We start from the raw sequence: 22,044 nt of genomic DNA, 5'->3' as shown, positions 1-22,044 counted from the left end.
AACGACAGCCGCAACAAACAGTGGCATCCAGAACTGCAATCGAGAACAAAAAACACAGAGCCAACCTGCCCCTCTTACCTCATTCTGGGCCAAAATGCCTTCAGAACCAGAAAAGGGTTGGGAACAGGCATTTGGTAGTAGATTTATTTTCTAAGCAGTCGCATTTTATTCCCTGTTCGTCTATTCTGAGTGCCACCAAGCTGGCAAAAATGTTCATCCAGCACATTTATTGTCTACATTCCGCTCCTGATAAGATCGTTTTGGACAGGGGCAGTCAGTTTGTCTCCCAAGTTCTGGAGGGCATTCCTACGGCTCCTGAAGGTGGAGCAAGCTTTATCTTCCATGTATCATGCCCAATCCAACGGCCAGTTGGAACGCACAAATCAAACATTTGAACAGTACCTCAGATGCTATAGTAACTACCACCTGGACAATTGGGCAGACCTGTTGCCATATGCGGAGTATGCTTACAATAATGACATGCACAGCAGTACAGGCAAAAATTCTGGGGGATCTGCAAAACCCTCTCCCCTTTCTGGGTCAGCCTGCTGTCGACCCCCCTGAACTGCAGGAGTGGATCCAGCACATAATGGATGGCTGGGATCCCATTCTCCAAGCATTCCAGAAAGCTAAGGATTCGCAAAAGAAACAGGCTGACAAGCATCGCCGCCCTCTTGCCTTGGCGACAGGAGATATGGTCTACCTGTCCGCAAAAAAATCTCAGAGACATACATAAGTTCAACAAGTTGGGACATAAATATATTGGTCCTTTCAGAGTCGCTCGTATGATTAATGAGGTGACTGCCCAACTTGACCTGCCTAAAGCTTTGCGTAAAATTCATCCTGTTTTCCATTGCAGTTTGCTCAAGAAGGTCACCTCCCCCGATGTCTGGCATCCAGCACCATCTCCACCCCCTCCAGTTCTGGTTGATGGTGCCAAGCATTTTGAGTTGCAGGAAGTGCTGGACTCTCGCCTCTATCATAACCACTTGCAATATCTGGTGTCCTGGAAAGGATATTTACCTGGACAGAATGAGTGGGTGGATGCCAATGACATCAGAGCCTCCCGTCTCATCAAGGTTTTTCATCGTGCCTGTCCAAGCAAACCGGGGGGGAGGGGCCTAGGGGAGGCGGAAATGTCAGGATGCCGTTTGCTGGGAGGGGGAGCTGCTGGGGAGAGCTTTTGCAGGTGCTGCTTATCTGCTTCCCTGGCCTTGGAGCTCTGCGGCTGGGATGAGCTCTCAGACTGGACTCTTTCTACTGTCTTGGTTCACATGGTGGGGGGGGGCAGGATTTGCTACAACATATTATTGGCATCTGTCAAGGAAGACTCCACAGTCCCCTTCTACTTGAATTGCTTATTGATTCAATACACTCATAGAAACTTCTTCTTTTTTGTAGTTTATTACATATAACAGGCAAGCTTACAAGTTGCTCTAACGAATTAACAAAAGAAAAAACCTCAGGGAAAAAAAACGAACTGGGCTTCCGCTTCAGTTAAACCCTCACTCCTAACTGCCCTTCCTGTGTTCTGAGCCCCATCCCTCCAACTGACACTTTGCCAGAATGTTCCTGAACTCTACATGTTCTTTCAGCTGAAATTTAGGGGCTAAACGTCTCAAAATTTCAGTTAGATCCAATCATATCATACAGGCAATTATATATAATTAACCACAATTCTGACTTAATTTAGTGCATCAGCAATAATATTGTCCTTACCTTACATGCCTAATCTCAAATTCATAATCTTGTAGGCCAAGGACCATCTCAAAATATTTGTTACTGTTGCTTTTTCATCTTGCTCAAAAAAGGCCAAAGGATTATGGTCATGTCTTACAATAAACTTAGACTCTATTAGGTAAGGATGTGATTTTTTGAGTGCTCACAAAATGGCGCAGGCATTCCTTCTCGACGTTGAGTATGCACATTCTCTAGGGTAACAGCTTTTACTTTAAGGAAAAAAAAAAAAAACTATTGATGCATCAATTGGTCTTCGCCTTTCTGGAACTAATGTAGCACCTAAACCTCGCTCTGAAGCATCAGTATACACTTCAAATGGTTTGTTAAAAATCAGGAGCAACTAATACTGGGAGCATTTACAACAGCCCTTTACCCTCACAAAGCAGTTTCTGACATCTATCGCCCAAAACAACTTAAATGGAGTTTCTCGCTTTTACATAAGTCTGATAATGGTGTAGCTAGTTCACTTAGTTGGAGGTATGAACTTTCTATAAAACCCAACTAATCCTAAAAGCACTGAATATCCTTTTTTGTGGTTGGAATAGGCCAATTCTAATACTGGCAACCTTAGCTTCAAGAGGCTTAATTTGGACCGCTAAGCCGACACAGTGACCAAGGTATATCACCTCCTTCCATCCAAATTGACACTTATCAGGTCTCAAACGGTTAACCCAGCTTCCTGAACCTGTCTTGCCTTGAAAAACCATTCAGATATGTTGCTCAAATGGGTCTCCCAGGAATCAGACATGATGGCTATATCATCCTGATAACCAAAGGCATAATCTAACTCCAGTAAGAACTCTTATCAATCAACCTCCTCTGGAAGGTTTCTGAAGCTCATGAACCTAAAAAGGCATTCTGCTTGCAAATCTGAAAATGCCCAAGCCCAAGACATACAAAGGCTGTTTTCTCCAGAGGCTTCTTTTTTTAGTTAGTGGAATTTGCCAATTTCCCTTTGAACAGTCCAAGGTGCTATAAACTTAGCACTAGCTAATCTTTTCCACCAATTCCTCCTAAACGGGTGTGGGATAAGGATCAAGAGTTGTCAGTAGATTAACTTTCTAAAAGCTCCACACACACAGTCTGAATTCAGGAGGGTCACCCTCAGACACTTGCTTTTTCTTCATTAGTACTATGGGTGCTCCTACGCACTGTTACTAGGCTCAATAATATCCCACTTCAACATTTGTTTAACCTCTTCTCCACAACTTCTTTCATACGATTGTTAATAGGTATGGTGTGGTTTTAATAGGTATGGCACTTCCAGTGTCACGTGGTGGAGACTCAGGTGCAGTCAGAGACCGGCTGTTCAGTAAACAACAATTCAAAGTCATTAACAAATCTAACTTGCTTACATTAAGCCCTTTCTGATAAACCATCTGAAATTCGAACTTTAATTACATCAGAACACTCTAAAAAATCCCATTCCACAAACTCATTCATGCTTAGTGTCAACTTGTACTGGAAAAAAGTCATTACAGATCTCTCACAATAACGTGTTTCAAACTCATTCGCATGCACAGTTCTCTGCCCACCCATCATCTTCTTGAATTACATAATTGGGCTACAAACCTGTATTACCACATAAGGTCCCTTCTGGCCACATCCAACTTTAACAGGCTTATCCACTGACAGTAATAAAACTTTATTACCCACTGCAAAGCTGCTGGGTCTAGCCTTAACATCAAAGTAGGTCTTTTGTTTTGCTGAGCCTGCTTCAAATTCCTGCTGCAGCTGTCCTTGCATTTCCTGCAGAGCTCTTCTGCAGCTCACAGAAATATGCATTTACATCCTTGGGACAAGAGTTGTCAGTAAGCCTTCCCACTTGATTTCTAGCTAAGCCCAAAGGACCTTGATATCTCTACCAAAACAATAACTGATTTGGACTAAATCCTAGGCTTTCTTGTGTGACTGAATCAATGGAGGAGCAAATCACAAATATGGTACCGCTTGATCCCATGTAGAATTTGAATGCTTTAGTACATAAGACTTCAACAATTGTCCGTGAGTTCTGAATGGTCTCTCCACTCAAAACCATTTGACTGAGGTTATACCACTACAGGGGCATGCTGAACCCTTTGTTTTCAACCCACAGAAAATTTTCTAATACCTGTGACATCAAATTAGGGGCTTGATCAGTCATTAGTACTTCTATCACACCATATGTGGACACAAATTCCATTAAGGCCTTAGCTACTGACACAGATGTAATGTTTCTCACACAAAAGGCACACAAGGAAATCTGGTTGCATGGTCAACTATAACTACAATATACTGTTTTCCTAACTACTTTTAGGTAAAGGACCTAAAATGTCCAAACTGACCAGGACCTTGCAAAGGGTCTAATCAATTACTGGTAGGGTCAGAGTTCACACCTAGTTCTTATCAGTAGCGTGCTCCAACCCGCTGGACATACACATCACATGTCTTGCAAAAACTTTAACTGCTTTTAGTCAACCCTGGCCAAAACTGCCTTTAATTTTTTCCATAGTCCTTTTCTACCCTAGGTGTCCAGCCAATGGACACTATGACAGTTCTAAAATTCTTCCTGTACTTCTCTTGAATTACTAACTGTAAGGTTATTTTCCCTTTCTCAGAAAAAAGCCCTGCCTCCATTTTGGCGCATACAATAAGCCAGATTGCCATATAAATCTCTCAGGATTTTCTAGATACTTCTCCAGAAAGCAACCTCTGCCTTTTCACATAACTCTTTTAAAGTAGTACATGATCTTTTGTTCAGTTTTACAACTGCTCAGACCTTTCATGACATACATTTTCTTTTTTTATCCAAAATGGAAAGTTTCAACCTATATTGGGATTCAGGGAGTGCTTAATGACTCATCTTTCTTTTTCCCTCCAATTGTGACTTAGTTAACTCCAGCTTTTGCTGTCAACTCCCACTTCCACCCCACTTTTTTCTTTTTGCTCACCTATATTTGACTTCTAAGTTTTTTTTTCAGCTTTAGGAATCCTAGTTGGAAACTTTTCATGTACATCTTCTAATTTCCCTTTGAGCCTTCTGTTTCTCTCTTTTCTCAGTGCTTGTTTTAGCCTTTGACCTAGTAACTACTATGCTCATTTGTCTAGATTGGTACAACACATCTGCTCCTAATTATAAAAGGCATATCAGGTAAAACATCGTAGTACAATGGCATATATGTCCTTTTAAATTCTGGGAGTCTGATATGAATCAGTACTAAATCTATATAAGTACATAGGGGTCCTTCATATGGGGTAACCTGCATCCTTCCCACCAACTGATGACTTATTTGTTTTTTTTTTTTTTTTTAACAACTTTCTGTTGATAGAACTTATATCTGCCCTGTGTCAACAGAACCTTTCCACCCACAACTTCCCCTCAAGTAACACTTTCCATAGCCCTGAGATCTCCAACCACCGTCTCTGTTCCTCAGATATCACACTCATTTACATCAACCCAGCTGTAACTCTCCCATTCTCACTCTTGGTTCTTGTTCAGTGGATTTTAACAGTGTCCTCATCACCAGCATATCTCTTAGTTGTCAGCTTAGAGTTTCTCCATAGGACTTAGTAGAGTCCTTCATCACCACTGATGACCCGGCTCTTCTCCTTCACTGGAACAAAGCAGGAACTACCTGGTGAATCATCATTAATCTCCTCCCAATCTTCATTTTGCAATTCAAAACCCGACATTTCCAACATGTTGCACTCTTTGTTTCTCTCTCCCATTTCTTGCACATTGTGTGATTTGGAAGTGACCCTCTCCACATAATAAAAAAAGGATTATAATTACTTGGTGTACAGATCTCAAATGCGGTTTACTGGGCCTTGAAAGAAGTCCTTTCTCTGCAGCAAACTTTTTTCTCCATCTTTACCCGTAAACTCAATACTTCTCGGGTTGGTTTTTTAAATAATTCTCTCTTCTCTGATACAAAACGCTGCCGTTTTCTTTCCTTGCTTTTATGGCGGCCATCTGTTCATGCGAAAGCAGCCATAGCCAGATAAATCTAAGCCCTTTTTTTAGCTTGAACAAGAGCTGAGATTTCTTCGGGAGTGTGTGAAAAAATTGCTCTCTTGCTATCAAGTTGCAAGAGGAAGTCTTCTATGGACTGAACCTTTGCAGCTCTATACCATTGCTGAACTATAAGTTTCCAATCGGTTTCACATAAAGCAACATAGCTCTCCTCTTTCCTCTCTTAGGGAAAGCTCCCCTCAGTTCTTTCTCTCTCAACTGGATCTCCGGATTTTTCCAAATCTGGCTAAGGCCTGCCTTTTTAAAATAAATTTTCATAGGTGGCTTCTTCCCCAAGTGTAAGTTCACCTAATAACTGAGCCTAAATCTCCAGCAACGCAAGAGCCATAACGCCCTCACTGACTGCTCTTCTGGGAACTCTCATTTTCTCTCAAGGCAGCTTCAAACAAAGTTTTTTCAAAACTTTCCACTGACTCACCCTGCTGATATTACTGGGAACTGTCTCTTCCGCCAAGCTGCAGCCGAATCCCTCTGTCTATCCTGCATCAGCAAGTTCATGGTGGTTTCTTGTGCATAAACGCTTGCAGCATCCTCATCCCATCCCTCAGTGCTGGATTTGGTACTGAGGAATCGCCTGTATCCTATACTATCCCGCCTGGTTGCGTATTAACTCTGGGTAGTCCTCTGGGGTGTACTACAGGTGACCTTTCTTGGTCATTCTCAATCCATGTCTCTCAACTCCTTTAAGCCATTCAACAGCTGTCCCGCGTGGCTCCCAAACTCTTGAGCTACCACTCTGCTGCTTGATTCTGGCTCAGCTGGAGAAAAATGGTGCGCTTATTGTGGGCTCTTCCAGTGTGACCTGGACTTCATTCACCTTTTTTTAGGATCGAGAGTTTCACTACTTCGGTTCGGGCTCCATCTGCACATTCAACTGAAATCTGTGGTTTAATGAACATTACTAGGAGCAAATTCTACACTCTTTGCTTCAAGCCAACAAAATGCTCACTGAGTGTGTTTCAAGATCCCACCGCTGCCACCTCATGTCAAGGAAGACTCCATACAGTCCCCTTTTACTTGAATTGATTATTAATTCACTACCCTCATAGAAACTTCTTCTTTTTTTGTTGTAGCTTATTACATATAACGAAGGCAAGCTTACAAGTTGCTCTTAACGTAATAACAAAAGAAAAAACCCTCAGGAAAAAAAAAAGCGAAATCCGGGCTTCACGGCTTCAGTTAAACCCTCACTCCTAACTGCCCTTCCTGTGTTCTGAGCCCCATCCTCCAACTGACACTTTCAGAATGTTCCTGAACTCTTCACAGCATCCTTTCGCCAGAACTGTCTTTTGCTGTTACTCTCATGTCCTCAATAAAATCCTTGAACCCATCAAGCGTTATTGTGTGAATGGAGAGTTTGACAGAAGTCCAGGGTGGCTACATAGAGGCAGGAAACGGTGAACTATTTCTGAACCTGTCTTGCCTTGAAAACCCTACAGAGTTGCCATACGTCAGCTGTGACGACAACATTTTGCATGCAAACACAAAGAATTCTTCCCCTGAGCCGAATCTCCCCCATGGGCATATCAGAAGCAGAGACGAGCTGGGTGCTGCTCTGCCCCAGCAGCGGTTCCATGGGTGGCATCTGAATGGCAGGGGCCTTCTCTTCCTTCCAGGACCAGAGCCCTCTAAGGTCCCCAAACAAGTAGGGGAGAGCCAAGAGACACTCTGCATCCATTATGACTATCTTGCTGCGTCTAGAGTGGTGTGCTCTCTAGCCCTTATAGGACTGTACACACACCACCACTTTTCCAAAATGTACTGCTGAAGTCTGTTTCCAATTTTTAAAATTTCAAAAATATAAACATATTAATCCAGACAATCAAAAGCCCAGGACACGATGCCAGATGTGAAACGAAGTCGAGCGGCACCTTAACAACTAATGCCATTTATTCCACTTTTGTGAGTCAGAGCTCACTTCCTCAGATACAATGGAAATAAAGACCATTACTTTTCTCACCGTTCTGCAGAAAATAATGGAAGAGGGATGTCAAGGAAGAATCCACCGTAGTCATTTTTTCATGCAAAAGCTTTTTTTTCTGCTTTGATCCCCACCAGCCTTGTTAGGTGGCTAAATTCAATCATGAATTGGGTGAGACTTCTGTAAGGGGAAGGGGGCGGGGGGGGGGGGAAGTCAGGAAAGTTCCATGCAGATAGATCTATGCTTGTCTGTAAAGACCAGGAGGTTGGGACCAGCTTTCTCCATAAGTGTGGCTATTGTGGAGAACATCATTTCATCCTTATTCCCCCACCCCTCCTTGATGTCAGAAAGACATATTAAACTCTGGAAACTATTTTGCCTCCAGGACCAGCTACCCTGTGCTCAAACTCCAGTGAGGAGATAGACAGTTTTATTGTTTGTGTGCCCGCTGCTGCCACCCCATCTGAATGCTTTGTTTTAAAATCCCTTACCCAACTTCTTTCCATAAAACTCCATTTTGCTTTTCCAGGAGTTTCTGGTACCAAACTCAGATCAGCTTGGTTACGTTACCACACTGGGGCTGTTAATCCCAGCAGGGAAAGGAGGAGGAGGAGTTGAGCATAGTCTCTACGTAGGAATGATTCTCTACGTCCAGTGATTGGGCAGTTACAACAGATGACGAGGGGGGTCAGAGCAGGGATCTCCACTGTGGCACCATGGGCACCTGCTTCAAGTGTTCCTGGGGCCTGCCAAGTGTTTTCAGTGGGCATGGCCATGTGGATGTTCGACCAAAAAAGGCTCTGACTGCCCCATGCAGAACTAATTGGCAACAGGTGTCACCATGGCATGAGCTCTTCTCTGCGTGACTGAAAGTAAGCTGTGGGTAAACAAGAAAATGTACAACATGTTTATTTAAAAAGGCTCACTGTTAAGCAGAGCCTCTGTCTGAAATGCTGAAGAGTGGCTATTAAAGTTATGTATAACCCCACTCCCTGACACGTCAAGGCTGGCTCCACCTCCTGCAGCAGCCACAAGTCTCCATGTGCTGTGTCAAAATCCCGAAGGGAGCCTGTGGCTTCCCCATCAGCCTCCTTGTCTTTTCAGAAACTTGGGTCCAGGTTTGAGATTCACCAAAATCATGCCCGTTTCTCTCTCTTAGAACCTGAGGTCACGCTGACTGCAGTTTCAGGGGACAAGATAAGGCCGGGTGAAGTCCCCAAGGAGGCAGTGGGATCAAGGCCAAGAACTTGGGGTGGGAATTCTGCCACTAGCTGCTGTCTCCTGAGCAGAGGGACATTTGGGTGGGAGGCGGATACCTGTTTCAATTTAGGCCTGTACAGCTGCAGAGCTAGCCACACACCTGACCACTTAGGGTCAGTTAGCATCATACTAGATTGGTTAAGGTCCCATTTTATAGGTCAACTACAGTCATGCCAGAACAGACAGTTTGGTACAAAGGAAACCTTTCCTTCTAGTTTGGATTGCATTGGCCTTTGGGTCACCTCTCAGTTTCTGACCGGGTGGGCCTTGCAGGCCAGAACACCTGCCTCGGCCTCTGAAGCTCTGTTCGGACTCAGTCTGGTCTGATGACGTCTAGAATAGCACACCCATGCTTGTGCAAGGGCCGTCCGTCACTTAGATATTTAGCTCTGATTATTTCATCCTTGTGGTTCACTGCTTTTATTTTATACCCCTTTGTGCACTGCTTGAACAAACCCTATTAATGCTACTGGGTGGTGTCCCAGGGGTGGTGAGCTTCTGCCAGGACCCAAGACCTCGACTTCATTGGCTACAGCCACCTACTGTCTTGGGCAGTCGACTGGCGAGTGTCCCACCTTGCAGGGCTGACTTCCCCTTTCAAGCTGGGGGAGCCACAGACTGAGTCCCTGGGCCCCCCGCTGGAGGGCTAGTGAGTGGGGCTCGGGGCAGGGAAGCGCAGCCTCTGTGGGACGGGGGTCCCCGCAGCCTCCTCCCTAGGGTTGCGTGAAGGCCGCCGCCGAGGAGGGAGGCCCGTGAAGCGGGGGTTTGGGAGGGCGGCCGCGGGTGCTGCCAGGCACCTATTTGAGGGCCTGCCTGTCGCTTGAGCGCCTCTGGAGGGGGGGGCTCCCCTCCCCCTCCCCGCTCGTTCTCTGCCGCCGCCATCGAGGCCTCCGGGGCCATCGTCGGGCGGGGGAGAGGCGAGGCGAGGGGCGCTCCTCCCCGGGCTCGGCCCTTTCCGGCTGCCGGTGCGGCTCCTGCGCTTGCGCTGCCAGCGCCATTCGTTGCCCGACCGCCCGCCCGCCCGCCCGGGGGGAGGGAGGGATGAGGAGAGCGGTGCGTGGCGCAGGGCAGCCGGCAGCCGAGAGAGAGGGGCAGAGAGCGGCCTGAGTGGCACCAGGGCCGTCCCGCCGCACCTAGCCCGGGGAGGCGCTCGGCGCAAAGGCGGCCCCGCGGAGCCCCCTCTTTCTTTCCCTGGGCGGCGCAGGAAGGGCATGGCCGGGGGGGCGCCAGAAGGGCGGGCGGCGCTGCCGGCTGGGTCCGGCCCGGGGCGCGCCTGAGCGAGCCGGGCAGGCAGGCAGGCAGGGGCGTCGGCGGCGGGGGCGCGCGCGTCTGGCCTGGCCTGGCCTCCTCCTCCTTCTCCTCCTCCTGCTGGCCGGGCCCGCGCCCGCCGCCTCCCATGCAGCCGCAGCAGCAGCAGCAGCAGCAGCAGCCTGACTCAGCTGCAGCCGCCGCCGCGGCCAGGAAGATGGCGCACCCGGCCCTGCTCCCCCGGGCGGGCGGGGGCAGCCTGGAGGAGCCCCAGCTTCCCGCCGCCGCCCCCCCGCAGAGCCTGGCGCTGGTGGGTCCTTCGGGGGTCGCGGCGGCGGCGGCGGCGGCCCAGCAGCAGCAGCAGCTGAAGAAGAAGAGCGGCTTCCAGATCACGAGCGTGACGGCGGCGGCGGCGGCGGGGGGTGGGGGTCCAGGGGGCGCGCCAGTGTCTGCCAGCCTGAGCTCGAGCAACAGCGTGGCCGAGGACACCGAGAGCTACGACGACCTGGACGAGTCGCACACCGAGGACCTCTCCTCCTCCGAGCTGCTCGACGCCTCCCTCTCGCGCGCCACCGACCGCGGCCCCGAGCGCAGCTCCTCCGAGGAGACCCTCAGCAACTGCCACGACGCCGACACCCCCGGCGCCCTCTCCCCCAACCAGCCCCGCGCCCCCGCCGCCCCCCACCTCAACGGCGCCCCCCACCCCGCCCCTCGCCAGCCCCTCGCCCAGCCCCACCGTGCCGCCGCCATGCCCCCACCCGCCGCCGGCCCCCTGCCCACCAGGGGCGCGCCTGGCAACGGCCCCGCCACCCCCAGTGGTGGCAGTGGCCCAGCTGTGGCCTCGGGCGGCGCCTCCCGCTTCCGCGTGGTCAAGCTAGACTCGAGCTCAGAGCCCTTTCGCAAGGGCCGCTGGACCTGCACCGAGTTCTACGACAAGGAGGGCCTGGAGGCTGGGGCCCCGCTGCCACCCAGCAAGGCTGGGCACCACCCGCCTGACAACACTGCCTCCGAGAGGGACAGCACCAGTGGCAGCTCCGTCAGCAGCGTTCTCAGCACCCTCAGCCACTACACTGAGAGCGCCGGCAGCGGGGACATGGGCGCCCTGGCCTCGCAGCTCCCCACGGACCAGGCGCACCAGGCTGGCTCGCAGCCCCAGCTGCACCCGGACCCTGGCTACACAGCACAAAAGCTGCCCTCCGCTGTCCTGCCACCCCCTTCACAGGCCACTGTGCCACCACAGCAGCTACCCTATGTCCAGCCTGCGCCACCCGTGCCGGTCGCAGCACAGCTGCCACAGTTGTCCTACGGAGGACCGGGCCATGTCAAAGCAGCAGCAGCAAACCCTAATCCTCTCCCTGCGACTGACTATGCCCATCCTCAGCAGATGCTTCCAGCTCCAGTATCCTCTGTGCAGCCTGGCGCTCCCGTGGTAGGAACGGGGACGCCTTTGCCCGCCGCTCCACCCTCAAGCGGGCAGCCTTCCGGACTGGCACACCTGCCCGTGGCACCCACTCAACCTGTTGCATGTGCCCAAATGGCAGTTGGTACCGGTGTTCAAATGATGAGTGCTGCGCCACCTGCGGTGCCACAGACGCTGGTTGCCAATCCGATGGCCCCGCCAGTGATGCCGCAAAATGCTGCCCCTTCCCAGGCTGGCTCGTCCATTCCCACAGGGGTGATTCTGCCTGGGTCGCAGGCCAGCACGTCCAACCTCCCGCAGCCGCTGGTGATGGCCTCGCACACGACTCTGCTCCCAGCCCAGCCACAGTTGCAGCCGGGAGAGTCCCTTGTGCCAGGGGTGGCTGGTCAGCAGGGCCCTGCGGTTAGTCCTGGGGCCGCCATCGGTGCTGTGCCCATTTCTGGCCATTGTGCTCTTCCTCCCGTCGGCTTAGCACCCTCACAGAGTGTAGCGCTGTCTTCAGGTGTGCAGAATGAGGGCTTGGTTCAAAAGCTCCCCCAGTCTTCATTGACGGCCATGGGCATCCATTTGCCCATGTCTCAGAACTCTGCTCTGAACGCTGCCCAGTTTGCCGCACGGGCTCTCGCTCAGTCATCAGCCGGCCGAGGTGAAGAAGCCAGGCGCTCCGCAGACCCTTTCCTGGTGGGCATTGCCAGTGCCGGAATCCCCTCAGCCCTTTTGGATGGGTCTGGCAGCATGGCAGCCTCCCTCTTTCCCCTGAAGGGCCTCCCGCTGACTGCGCAGCTCATGGATGGGGAGGATGACGGGTAAGATCGTCCTCAGAGGATTCATGGTACACCGGGAGCGGGGGGTGGGGGGGGTGGGGGTTCAGGAAGGTTCAGGAAGAGACCCGTGAACTAGAGAGACAGTTCCTAGAAACATTAGGAGCATGGAAGAGGGAGGGGGCTATTTTTTCTGGGGTGGCTAATGCCTGCTCTCTGGTCAAATGTGCAGTATGCACACTTCTTGAGGAACACTTGCCCAGAGCGCCAGGACAAGCTTCATAGGCAGGCAGCACATTTCTGGTCCAAGTCCGCTCAGCTTCGGTCACTTGACTTGCATGTTCAAACAAATCTAAGTGTGTTCAGAAATCTATGGAAACGTTTGCTTTCCAATTAGATGCACTCTACTCATGATGGGCAGGGGGTGGGGTGGGTGGGTGAACAGGCATGTGTGCCTTCTGACACTTCCGTCTTTCAAGGTTGGTTCGAACTTGGGCCTTTATTTTCTTCACGTTGTCTTTCTTGCTTCCCTAGGATGCCAGTTTCAGGGGAGGGAGGGGGGGTTGGAAAAGTGGTGGTTCCTTGTTTTTTTCTTCAGACTTTCAGAATGAGCATTTGTTCTATGAGAAAGGAATTCTTCTGAAACACGCCTTGAAGTAGGGAAGGTATCTTGGGCCTATTGAAAATGGGTTTGTAGTAGTAACTCAGATCTTCTTTTTTCACATCCTGTAATTGAAGCGGCTTTATCTGTGACCTTGCCGTTCCACGGGTGATTTCTGTGGATGCCTCTCTGCTCTTTCTGGGTTTCTCTGTCGCGTGGACGGACGCTGCAGCTGTCTAATTCACAAGTGGTTGGATTGATCGGGGGGGGGGGGGTTGTCCCCCATTTGTGATCACAGTGAAAGTACTTCAGTTGATGTGGCAGATTCTCCCAGAGCCAGTCTGTGGTGGTGGTGTTCTTCTTCTCAGCTGTCTCCTCCAAGCTGTTGGCCTTGAGCCAGAACCACACAGCCTGTTTCTAGCAGACCACACCACCCGTTGCGTTCTCTGGGCTAGCAGGTTAAGAGATACAAAAGCGTGGCTGGGGTATTCATTGTTTGTGCCACATGTGACCCGTTCTCCTTGCTCTGATCTCCTTGGGATCTCCTGGGCTTCACAAACACCTTGGCCAGTGCCTTAGGATGAAATCCCAGGACCGCAAGCTTGATTCATATCTGCCTGCATTGCTGCCAACCAGTTTGAGCCTCTGGGGCAACATGTAAGAGTTGGCTCACTGCTGCTTCCTTGCAAAGCCCTGGCTTGGGGTATAATTTGGAGTCCAGTGGGAGTAAGGGCAGGCGGTGTTATACCCTGCCCTGTTTCTTCCCCTTCCAGCTCTTTTGCTCCTGGGCTTCAATACCCAGCGTGAGTTGTGCTTGGAGAGTTATTTCTCACAATACTAGAACCAGGGGGCATTCATTGAAAATGCTGGGGGGAAGAATTAGGACTAATAAAAGGAAACACTTCTTCACTCAACATGTGATTGGTGTTTGGAATATACTGCCACAGGAGGTGGTGATGGCCACTAACCTGGATAGCTTTAAAAGGGGCTTGGATAGATTTATGGAGGAGAAGTCGATGTATGGCTACCAATCTTGATCCTCTTTGATCTGAGATTGCAAATGCCTTAACAGTCCAGGTGCTCAGCCGCAGAAGGCCATTGCTCTCACATCCTGCACGTGAGCTCCCAAAGGCACCTGGTGGGCCACTGTGAGTAGCAGAGAGCTGGACTAGATGGACTCTGGTCTGATCCAGCTGGCTTGTTCTTATGTTCTTATGAGAGGTACAGCTGAGGAAAAGCAATTTTGGGGGCAGTCAGCGCAGTCTGTGTTTTTATCTCACCTCACTGTGGCTCTGCTGGTCAGATGCTAGAGGCCCAGATGAGTGGCTGCTGGACTTGCTAGCCAGACTTGCTGCGGAGAGTCCAGAGGCCAAACGAAAGGCTGGTGGAGCCTTCTACTGTTGTTGTGCTTTGCCCTGTTGCAGCCCTTCTCTCTCGTGAGGTTGTGCTGTGGCTCTGCTTTTACTAATGAAGTACAGTCTAGATTGGTTTGTGGGGTCAGCAGGTAGGGAAATGAGCCAGAGGACCATGGGAAGCTATGCTGGAGGGAGATCGGGGGTCGGGCAGGATAAAAAGGTTGGACGGCAAACTGCTGGAAGAGGGAAGTGGGAGGGGGCAGGGTGGTTGGGAGGAAAAACTCAAAACAAATGCACGTGGTGGAAAGCTTGAGCGACTGCACAGTTATGCAGCTTTGTGATAATTTTGTGGTCCAGGAATGACAGCACAAAGGCTCCAGAATTTCATTGTTTCTTGCTATCAGTATCAAGAGCTGCATTCGGCAGGAGCCGACATTCTGAATCTCAGGCACGGCAGCTACTCTAGTATAAAACTGTCTGAATGGGAGAAATCCAAATAGGGCGAGAGATGAGCTGATTAGGCCACGATCGATCAATTGGGGCAACCGCGAGGCCTGACTGGGACAGGATAAGGCTCGCAGGGTTCTTAACTAGTGGGGGAGCAATGAAGAACTCGGCCATAGTGTCTTCCAGATCTGTTCTTAGATCTTCTGCCACAGCCCATAGGGCAGCATGCAAGAATTATTCCCCCTCCCCCCAAAGAACTGGAACAATTAGCTTGATGAGGTCACCCGATAAACTTTGTCAGATTGCCCCTCCCCCCAAATCTCAGTCCTGTGCCACCCATGATCCACTTTTCGGAGCCACGGCTTAGGCAGTGGTGGTGAACCTTTGGCACTCCAGATGTTATGGACTACAATTCCCATCAGTTCCTGGAAGGGGCTGATGGGAATTGTAGTCCATAACATCTGGAGTGCCAAAGGTTCACCACCACGGGCTTTGAGGAAGAGCCTCTGCTTGGCATAAGGAAAGTCCCAGATTCAATCCCCGGCAGCATCTCCAGTTGAAAGCACTAGGCAGGAGGTGGAGTGAAGGATCCCAACCTAAGACTGTGGAGACCTCATGGTCAGGTAGAGAAGACATTACTTGAGGTGGGGAGAGGGGGGATATGAATTCAAATAAATAGATAAAGGGTCGTCCCATCCACATACTTGCCGGAATCAAGGCCAAGAGCGTGTGACTGGCTCAGGGTCATCAGGCAAGTTCCTGTGCTGAGTGGAGATTTGAACCTGAGTTTCCCACATCCTAGTCCAACACCTTGACCACTACACTGTGCCGGCTTTATTTTAACAGAACCCAAACCTAACCGTTCTTGTGAGGTTTGAGTGGATGAATTAAATTGCCAAACCTACGCAGCTGGCCGTTGGCGACAGTGAATTCTGGTGGGGGGTTTCATTAGTGGGAGATGAGACTATTGATGAATTTCAATAAGCCTTTATTGGCATACAGAACATACAATATAAATACAGTTAAAATTACTAGATAAAACTTCACACTGGATCATACGTTCAGTTTGCAAACCTCAGCCAGAAACTTGGGTGCTGTGTGGTTTCCGGGCTGTATGGCCGTGTTCTAGCAGCATTCTCTCCTGACGTTTCGCCTGCATCTGTGGCTGGCATCTTCAGAGGATCAGATGATCAGAGGATCAGATGATCCTCTGAAGATGCCAGCCACAGATGCAGGCGAAACGTCAGGAGAGAATGCTGCTAGAACACGGCCATACAGCCCGGAAACCACACAGCACCCAAGTGATTCCGGCCGTGAAAGCCTTCGACAATACACTCAGCCAGAAACTTTGCCACTGCGAGACAACAGTCAAGGTCAAGAGATGAGACTATTGAAACCTTCCCGGTTTGTTAGACTCTGCAGGTAGTTCTCTATTCTTTTCAGTGTTTTTTTTTTAATCTCACTGACCCTGTATGGTACAAATTGTGGAGCAGAAGTTGAGTGATCAGTACTGGAATATTCCACTCGTGGCATCTTCAGTCGTGGGATTGCAGAGGGTAAAGTAAGCCATGTTGCTGTCATTTGGACATGTGGGGAAATGGGGGCAGTGTCTAAGAGTTGCTGAGCCTTGTGTAGTCCTTTGCAGGCTACCTGGGAACCTCCTACTGCCCCTCAAAACTCCCCGCCCCTTGAAGTCAAAATAATGTCTCGACCCTGTTGATCTCCACATGTCTCGGGAAATGAGAGCTAGAATACAAGACTTTTCTGAAGTACTGAGAAAGTACCGATCTCTTGTAAGGAGAGATACAAGGAGAATTAAGAGTGACACGTCAGTGCATTTCCTTGGATTTATTCTCCGGGAAGAGATGCTCTCTCTGCATGTGGCAAGGTTTGGACACTTAATGATGTAGTTAAATCTCTGCAGCTGTGCTGATTGAGCTTATTATGGTACAACTCTGCAGGAGGACACTGTTTACATGGAAAGTTAGCTTGAGTAAAAGGAACTGGGGATACAGCAGTATTCAAAACAAAACTGGAATAACCTAATTCTTGAACTATTCCAATTCTATTGGAGCTAAGAGGTTGCAGTAGATTGGTTCATAATATAGGTTAAATATTTCTCATGTCAATATTTAATGATCATGAGAAGGAAAATGGCAGACTTCCATGTAAACCTTCTTTGCTGGCACATCTTTTGGCTTGGTGTTTTTGTCACTTCCTTCCCAAAGTTGTTGAATTCCTTATCAGTCAGTTTGCTTCAAGCCAACAAGTCTGAATTGTAGTTGGTAACACAAACAATTTTCTTAAAAAGCAGAAGTGCTTCTTATGCTGGATTGGACAGTCCCAGTTATCTCCACTGTGATGCCAGAAGATGCATTTCTAGACATCTGTGTCCTTCTCTGTTGACCCTTTCCATGTCCGTTTTCAAGTCCCCTCCTTTGTCTTCTCCTTCGTCCTATTTTATAGTCCCTTGTTTTCTGCTCCTTCCTTTGCCACTTTTTGCATTTCCTTCTTTCATTGTCCCTCTTTCTCCTTCAAGTGTATCTGTCCCCTAATCCTGTTTGGCTGCAAAAGTTGCAAAAGTGCCTTTTGTCACTGATTGTAGAGAGTTGAGGGGAGGATCATAGAGTTGGAAGAGACCCCAAGGGCCATCAAGTCCAACCCTCTGCCATGCAGGAAAACACAATTAAAACACTCCCGACATACCGTATGTTCATCCAGCCTCTGTTTAAAAATCTTCAAAGAAGGAGACTCCACTACATTCTGAGACAATGAATTCCACTGTTGAACAACCCTGATGGTCAGGAAGTTCTTCCTAATGTTTAGGTGGAATCTCTTTTCCTGCACCTTGAACCCATCACTCCGTGTCCTAGCCTCTGAGGCAGCAGAAAACAAGCCTTCTCACTCTTTGACATGACATCCCTTCAAATATTTTAACATAGCTATCATGTCCCCTCTTAACCTTTGCTTCTCCAGACTAAAAAAAAAGAGACCGTAGTGACAGAGCATTTGCTTTGTGTGTGGGGAAAGCTACTCAGTTCAGGCCCTAACATTTCTAGACATTTGGATCTCTGATGTTTTCCTGGCCTGTTCCAAACTGCAGTCCTGAGTACGCAAACATGCGGAAAGTCCTTCGGGCTGAGGCTGGATGTCCTTTGCAGTCTTCACTGCTTGCTGTCGCCAACCATAGGTTAGGAATCGCGTTTCCAGATAAACAGGGACCAGCGAATTCCCATCAGCCTCTGTCAGCATGGCCAATTGGCCATGCTGGTAGGGGCTGATGGGAATTGTAGTTCCTGAACATCTGGAGAGCCGCAGGTTCCCTACCCCTGTGCTAAACGAATGGATGCTTGAAAGGTGGTTTTTTTACACTCAAGCTGAGATAAATGTTGTATCTTCTGACCAAATAGCTTTTTTTTGTTTAGCAAATATATAATTTGTACCCAAGCTCATACACCATACAATGTGTATTTTCTGGTGAAGGACGCTTCTTTCAGAAAATTTGTGTCTGCCTGTAACTTCTTTACATTTGGGTTTGCTTCCCCCCTCCCCCCCCAAAAAAATATGAATTGTATAATATTTGTACTTGTTATAAACACTATGTAGCTGCTGTTAAAAAGAGAGAGGACAATGTTGAGTTTAAATCCTCCCGTTAAAGAATTTATTCCAAAAGCATCTCCCAAGAGCAAAGAGCTCCGTGTCTGAAAAACTAACACGGAGGTGGAGTGGGGTTTTGGCTGCAGAAGGTCATTCGGTTATAGTGCCTTCTGTCACAGATTGCACAAAGTTGAGGGGAGAGCTGAGAGACAGGCCAAGTGTTTTGTGCGGGGAAGGCGACGGTGCGGGCCCCAGCATTTTTAGGCATGCGGATCTTTGGTGTTCCTCGGTCTGAGACACTGCAGGCCTAGGTACTATGTAGCCTGGGAGTAGTGACTGTTCAGAGCTGAACTGACTATATGAGCAGTATCATTAAAGTAAAGTAACCTGGGAGTAAGCCCCATTAAATTCAGGGGGACTTACTGTTGGGCGACTTACGCACATGGCCAGATGGAAACTCCCGGGCCACTTTTGTAGAAATCAGTTGCAATGTCCTGTTAGTTTTGTAAAAGAATGCTCTCCTCTGCCAGAGAAGGAAGATTTACACTCATTGTCATCTTATATTCTAATAGGAGTCAGCCAAATGTTTGAATACTTAAATTTTTGGATACTTGGAGCTGTGATTGGGCAAGAGGGATCTTTCTGCAAAAAGGCCCCAGGTTTGCAGAAAAACCTGAACTCTCTTTCTATATATATTTATATACACACACACGGGGTGTGTGTGTGGAATTAACTAACCCGGAAATGTTTAAAAAGGAGCACTTGTAGCTCCGAGCAGTGGCTGTCGCTAGGCAACCACATATTCTATGCCAGTGGTGGCGAACCTATGTCACGGGTGCCAGAGGTGGCACTCAGAGTCCTTTCTGTGGGCACGCACAGAGTCACCCCCACCCACCCCCACACATCTAGGCTGGCCTGGGCCGCTGGGCTCGATTATTACTAGTTTTGGAAAAGCAGCATAGGTAACCCTTTTATGCGCTGTTAAACCCCACTGATTTTCATGCAACGAACTAAAGCACGATCCTTTACCTGGGAGTAAGCTCAGTTGCTGGCAATGGGGCTTGCTTCTGAGCAAACCCTCCTAGGGTCATGATTCACCCGTTCAAAGAGTAGCACCGTTGCTTCAAAGCAAAGCCACTGACTACCACCAAGCTTACTCCTGAGTAATACATGCCTCAGAGCCAACCATTTTTCTAAACTAAAACCTCAGTATTCAGGTTAAATTGCCGTGTTGGCACTTTGCAATAAAAAAGTGGGTTTTGGGTTGCAGTTTGGGCACTTGGTCTCGAAAAGGTTCGCCATCACTGTTCTAGGCTTCCGTTTTTGTCAGTGAAGGCTGGAGAGGGGGACCGAACACTTTCTAGGCCCCTTTTGGCCTTTGGTGGGGGGTGAGGGGGCATCTTGGGACCAGACCTGGCTAGGGTTGCCAGCTGCAGCTTGGGAAATTCCTGAAGATTTTGTGGAGGGCAGGATTTGTGGGGCGGGGAAGCCGCCGCTGAATCTAGTGCCGTAGAGTCCCTCCTCCAGAGCAGCCATTTTCTCCAGGTGAACTGATCTCTTTCATCTGGAGTTCAGTTGTAATTCAAATGGCCCTCTAGGTCCCACCTGGAGACTGACAACATAGATCTAGGTGCAGCATCTGGGTGACTTGATACCACCTGATTTGCATGACTCAACTAGGCCTAACTGCTTGCTACTGTTCAGCAGCACCCACCCCATGAGCGTCAGAGTAGGGTCTGGGAGACTCAAGTTCAAATCCTCATCTTGCTGAAGAAGCTCAGTGGGTGATTTTGAACCAGTCACATGTTTTCAGCTTAACCTACTTCACAAGGTTATTGTGCAGATAAAAAGGAGGAGAGAAGAATAATGTAATTTGTGTTGGTCCCCACTGTGGAAAAGTCTATAGTTTTCCAATACAGAGGCTACAAGGGGGGGTCGGGAGGAGAGGAGATTAAAAATTGAGTCAGAGGGGCCGATAAAAGTAACTTGGCTGGCTGTTGTGTAAGAAGGATATAGGGTTGCCAGCTCCAAGTTGGGAAATTCCTGGAGATTTGAGGGGTGGACCCTGGGAGGTGGGATATGAAGAAGTGAGATACCTTGGAAGGATATCATGCCATAGAGTGCAGCCTGCAAAGCAGCCATTTCTCCAAGGGGAACAGAAAGAGGAAGTGACAGGGATAGAAAAGAGAGAGAGAGAGAGAGAGAGAGAAGGGGTGGCAGGAGGGAGAAAGAGTGAGAGGGGAGAAGTAGGGTGAGAAGGGAGGAAGTGGAAGAATGGGATAGCTGCTCCCACAAGTTTCTTCAGGGTCCCCCCTTGTTTTGTTTTCTATTAGCAAAGTCAGCCAAATATTTGGATACTTAAATTTTATTGCTGCGCTGTGAACAGGTGCAAGACAGATCTTTTTGCTAGTCTGAAAAAAGTTTCCTGAAGTTTCCTGAAATCTTTTACAAAAAATAGATGGAGGAATTTCTGAAAGATCGCAAAACGATAAACTGAGACCCTGTAAGTTAGATTGCCCCGGTGGTGGTTGCTAGGCAACCATACAGGCTTGGCTCTGTCCCTAAAGACCAGGGCAAGGGGCAGGGCCCTTTCCTAGCCAATTTTAGCTTTTGGGACCAGACCTGGCCAAGATTGCCCACTCCAGCCTATGAAATCCACAGAGATTTTGTGGTAGAGTGTGAGAAAGGCAGGGTTTGCAGACCCTCAGCAGGATATGCCCTGCACTCCACCCTCCAAAGCAGCCATTTTATGCAGGGGGACAGATCTGTGTGGTCTGGAGTTCATTTGTAACTCTGGGAAATCTCCATGTCTCACCTAGGCCTGGCAGCAGTATCCGGGTGACATCATATCACCTGACTTGCATGACTCAAATAGTCCTGACTGCTTGCTACTGCTCAGCAGCAGCCACCCCGTGAAAGACAGGTTGGTGCAGTGGTTAGAACTTCAGAGTAGGGACTGAGGGACCCAGGTTCAAATCCCCATCTTGCTGTGGGAACTCACTGGGTGGTTTTGAACCAATCTTGTGCTGTCAGCCTGACCTACCTCACAGGATTGTTGTGGGGATAAAATGGAGGAGAGAAGTATAATGTGCTTGCTTTGAGCTCCACCAAGAAGAAAGGTGAGGTAATAATGCAGTAGAGAAATAAATTTAGCAGAAGACAGGAAGCAGATAAAAGCTAGGTTGGTGAATGGCTGAGGAGAGATTGAGGCAGGGGAAGAGAAAGAGGAAATAGTGTGGGGGAGGGAGAGTCAGGGGAAAGTGTGGTGCCACCCTACAAGTTCTTGAGGGTTCCCTGTCATGCAGGAGGGGCTGGTCCAGTGATTGGCATCACACAACTGGGCCACAGTTTTCTTAACGGAGAGAGGTAAAGCTTAAGACCAAGGAGCAGGCAAAGTTAGGTTGGCTGTTGGGTGGGAAGGAGATTGAGTTGTCAACCACAGGTTAGGAAATATCCAAAAGTTCGGGGTTGGGAGGCGGCAGGGCCTGAGGGGTGTGGGGCTTGGGGGGTGGAGGAACCTAAGAAGGGGATACTGCTGCAGATTCCTCTCTCCAAAGCAGACATTTTCTCCAAGGGCTTTCGGGTTGCCGACTTCCAGATGGGGGCTGGGGATGAGCTAGAATTAGAATTGATATCCAGATGGCAGAGAACAGCCCCCGCCCCTATACATTGTCTTGTTGTA

At 49.1% G+C, this 22,044-nt stretch overlaps 1 protein-coding gene across 5 annotated transcripts in view; it reads left to right on the top strand.

Annotated features, from left to right (window-relative positions):
- Nucleotides 1-9,899: 9,899 nt before the first annotated feature.
- The window catches only part of TSC22D1 (TSC22 domain family member 1), a 61,705-nt gene continuing 49,560 nt past the window's right edge, over nucleotides 9,900-22,044 (top strand). For 3 of the 5 annotated variants that reach the window (XR_007244214.1, XR_007244215.1, XR_007244216.1), the window contains exon 1: nucleotides 9,900-12,407. Coding sequence is in view for 2 of the 5 variants with exons in the window: in XM_048492894.1 (XP_048348851.1) it covers nucleotides 10,330-12,407 (2,078 nt within the window). In the remaining 3 variants the exon portion in view is untranslated. The remainder of the gene's footprint in view (nucleotides 12,408-22,044) is intronic. The other 2 variants (XM_048492895.1, XM_048492894.1) reach the window with 2 other exon arrangements.

Source organism: Sphaerodactylus townsendi, linkage group LG04, assembly GCF_021028975.2.
Source record: "Sphaerodactylus townsendi isolate TG3544 linkage group LG04, MPM_Stown_v2.3, whole genome shotgun sequence".
NCBI lineage: Eukaryota > Metazoa > Chordata > Lepidosauria > Squamata > Sphaerodactylidae > Sphaerodactylus > Sphaerodactylus townsendi.
This window is presented reverse-complemented; position numbering and strand designations above follow the sequence as displayed.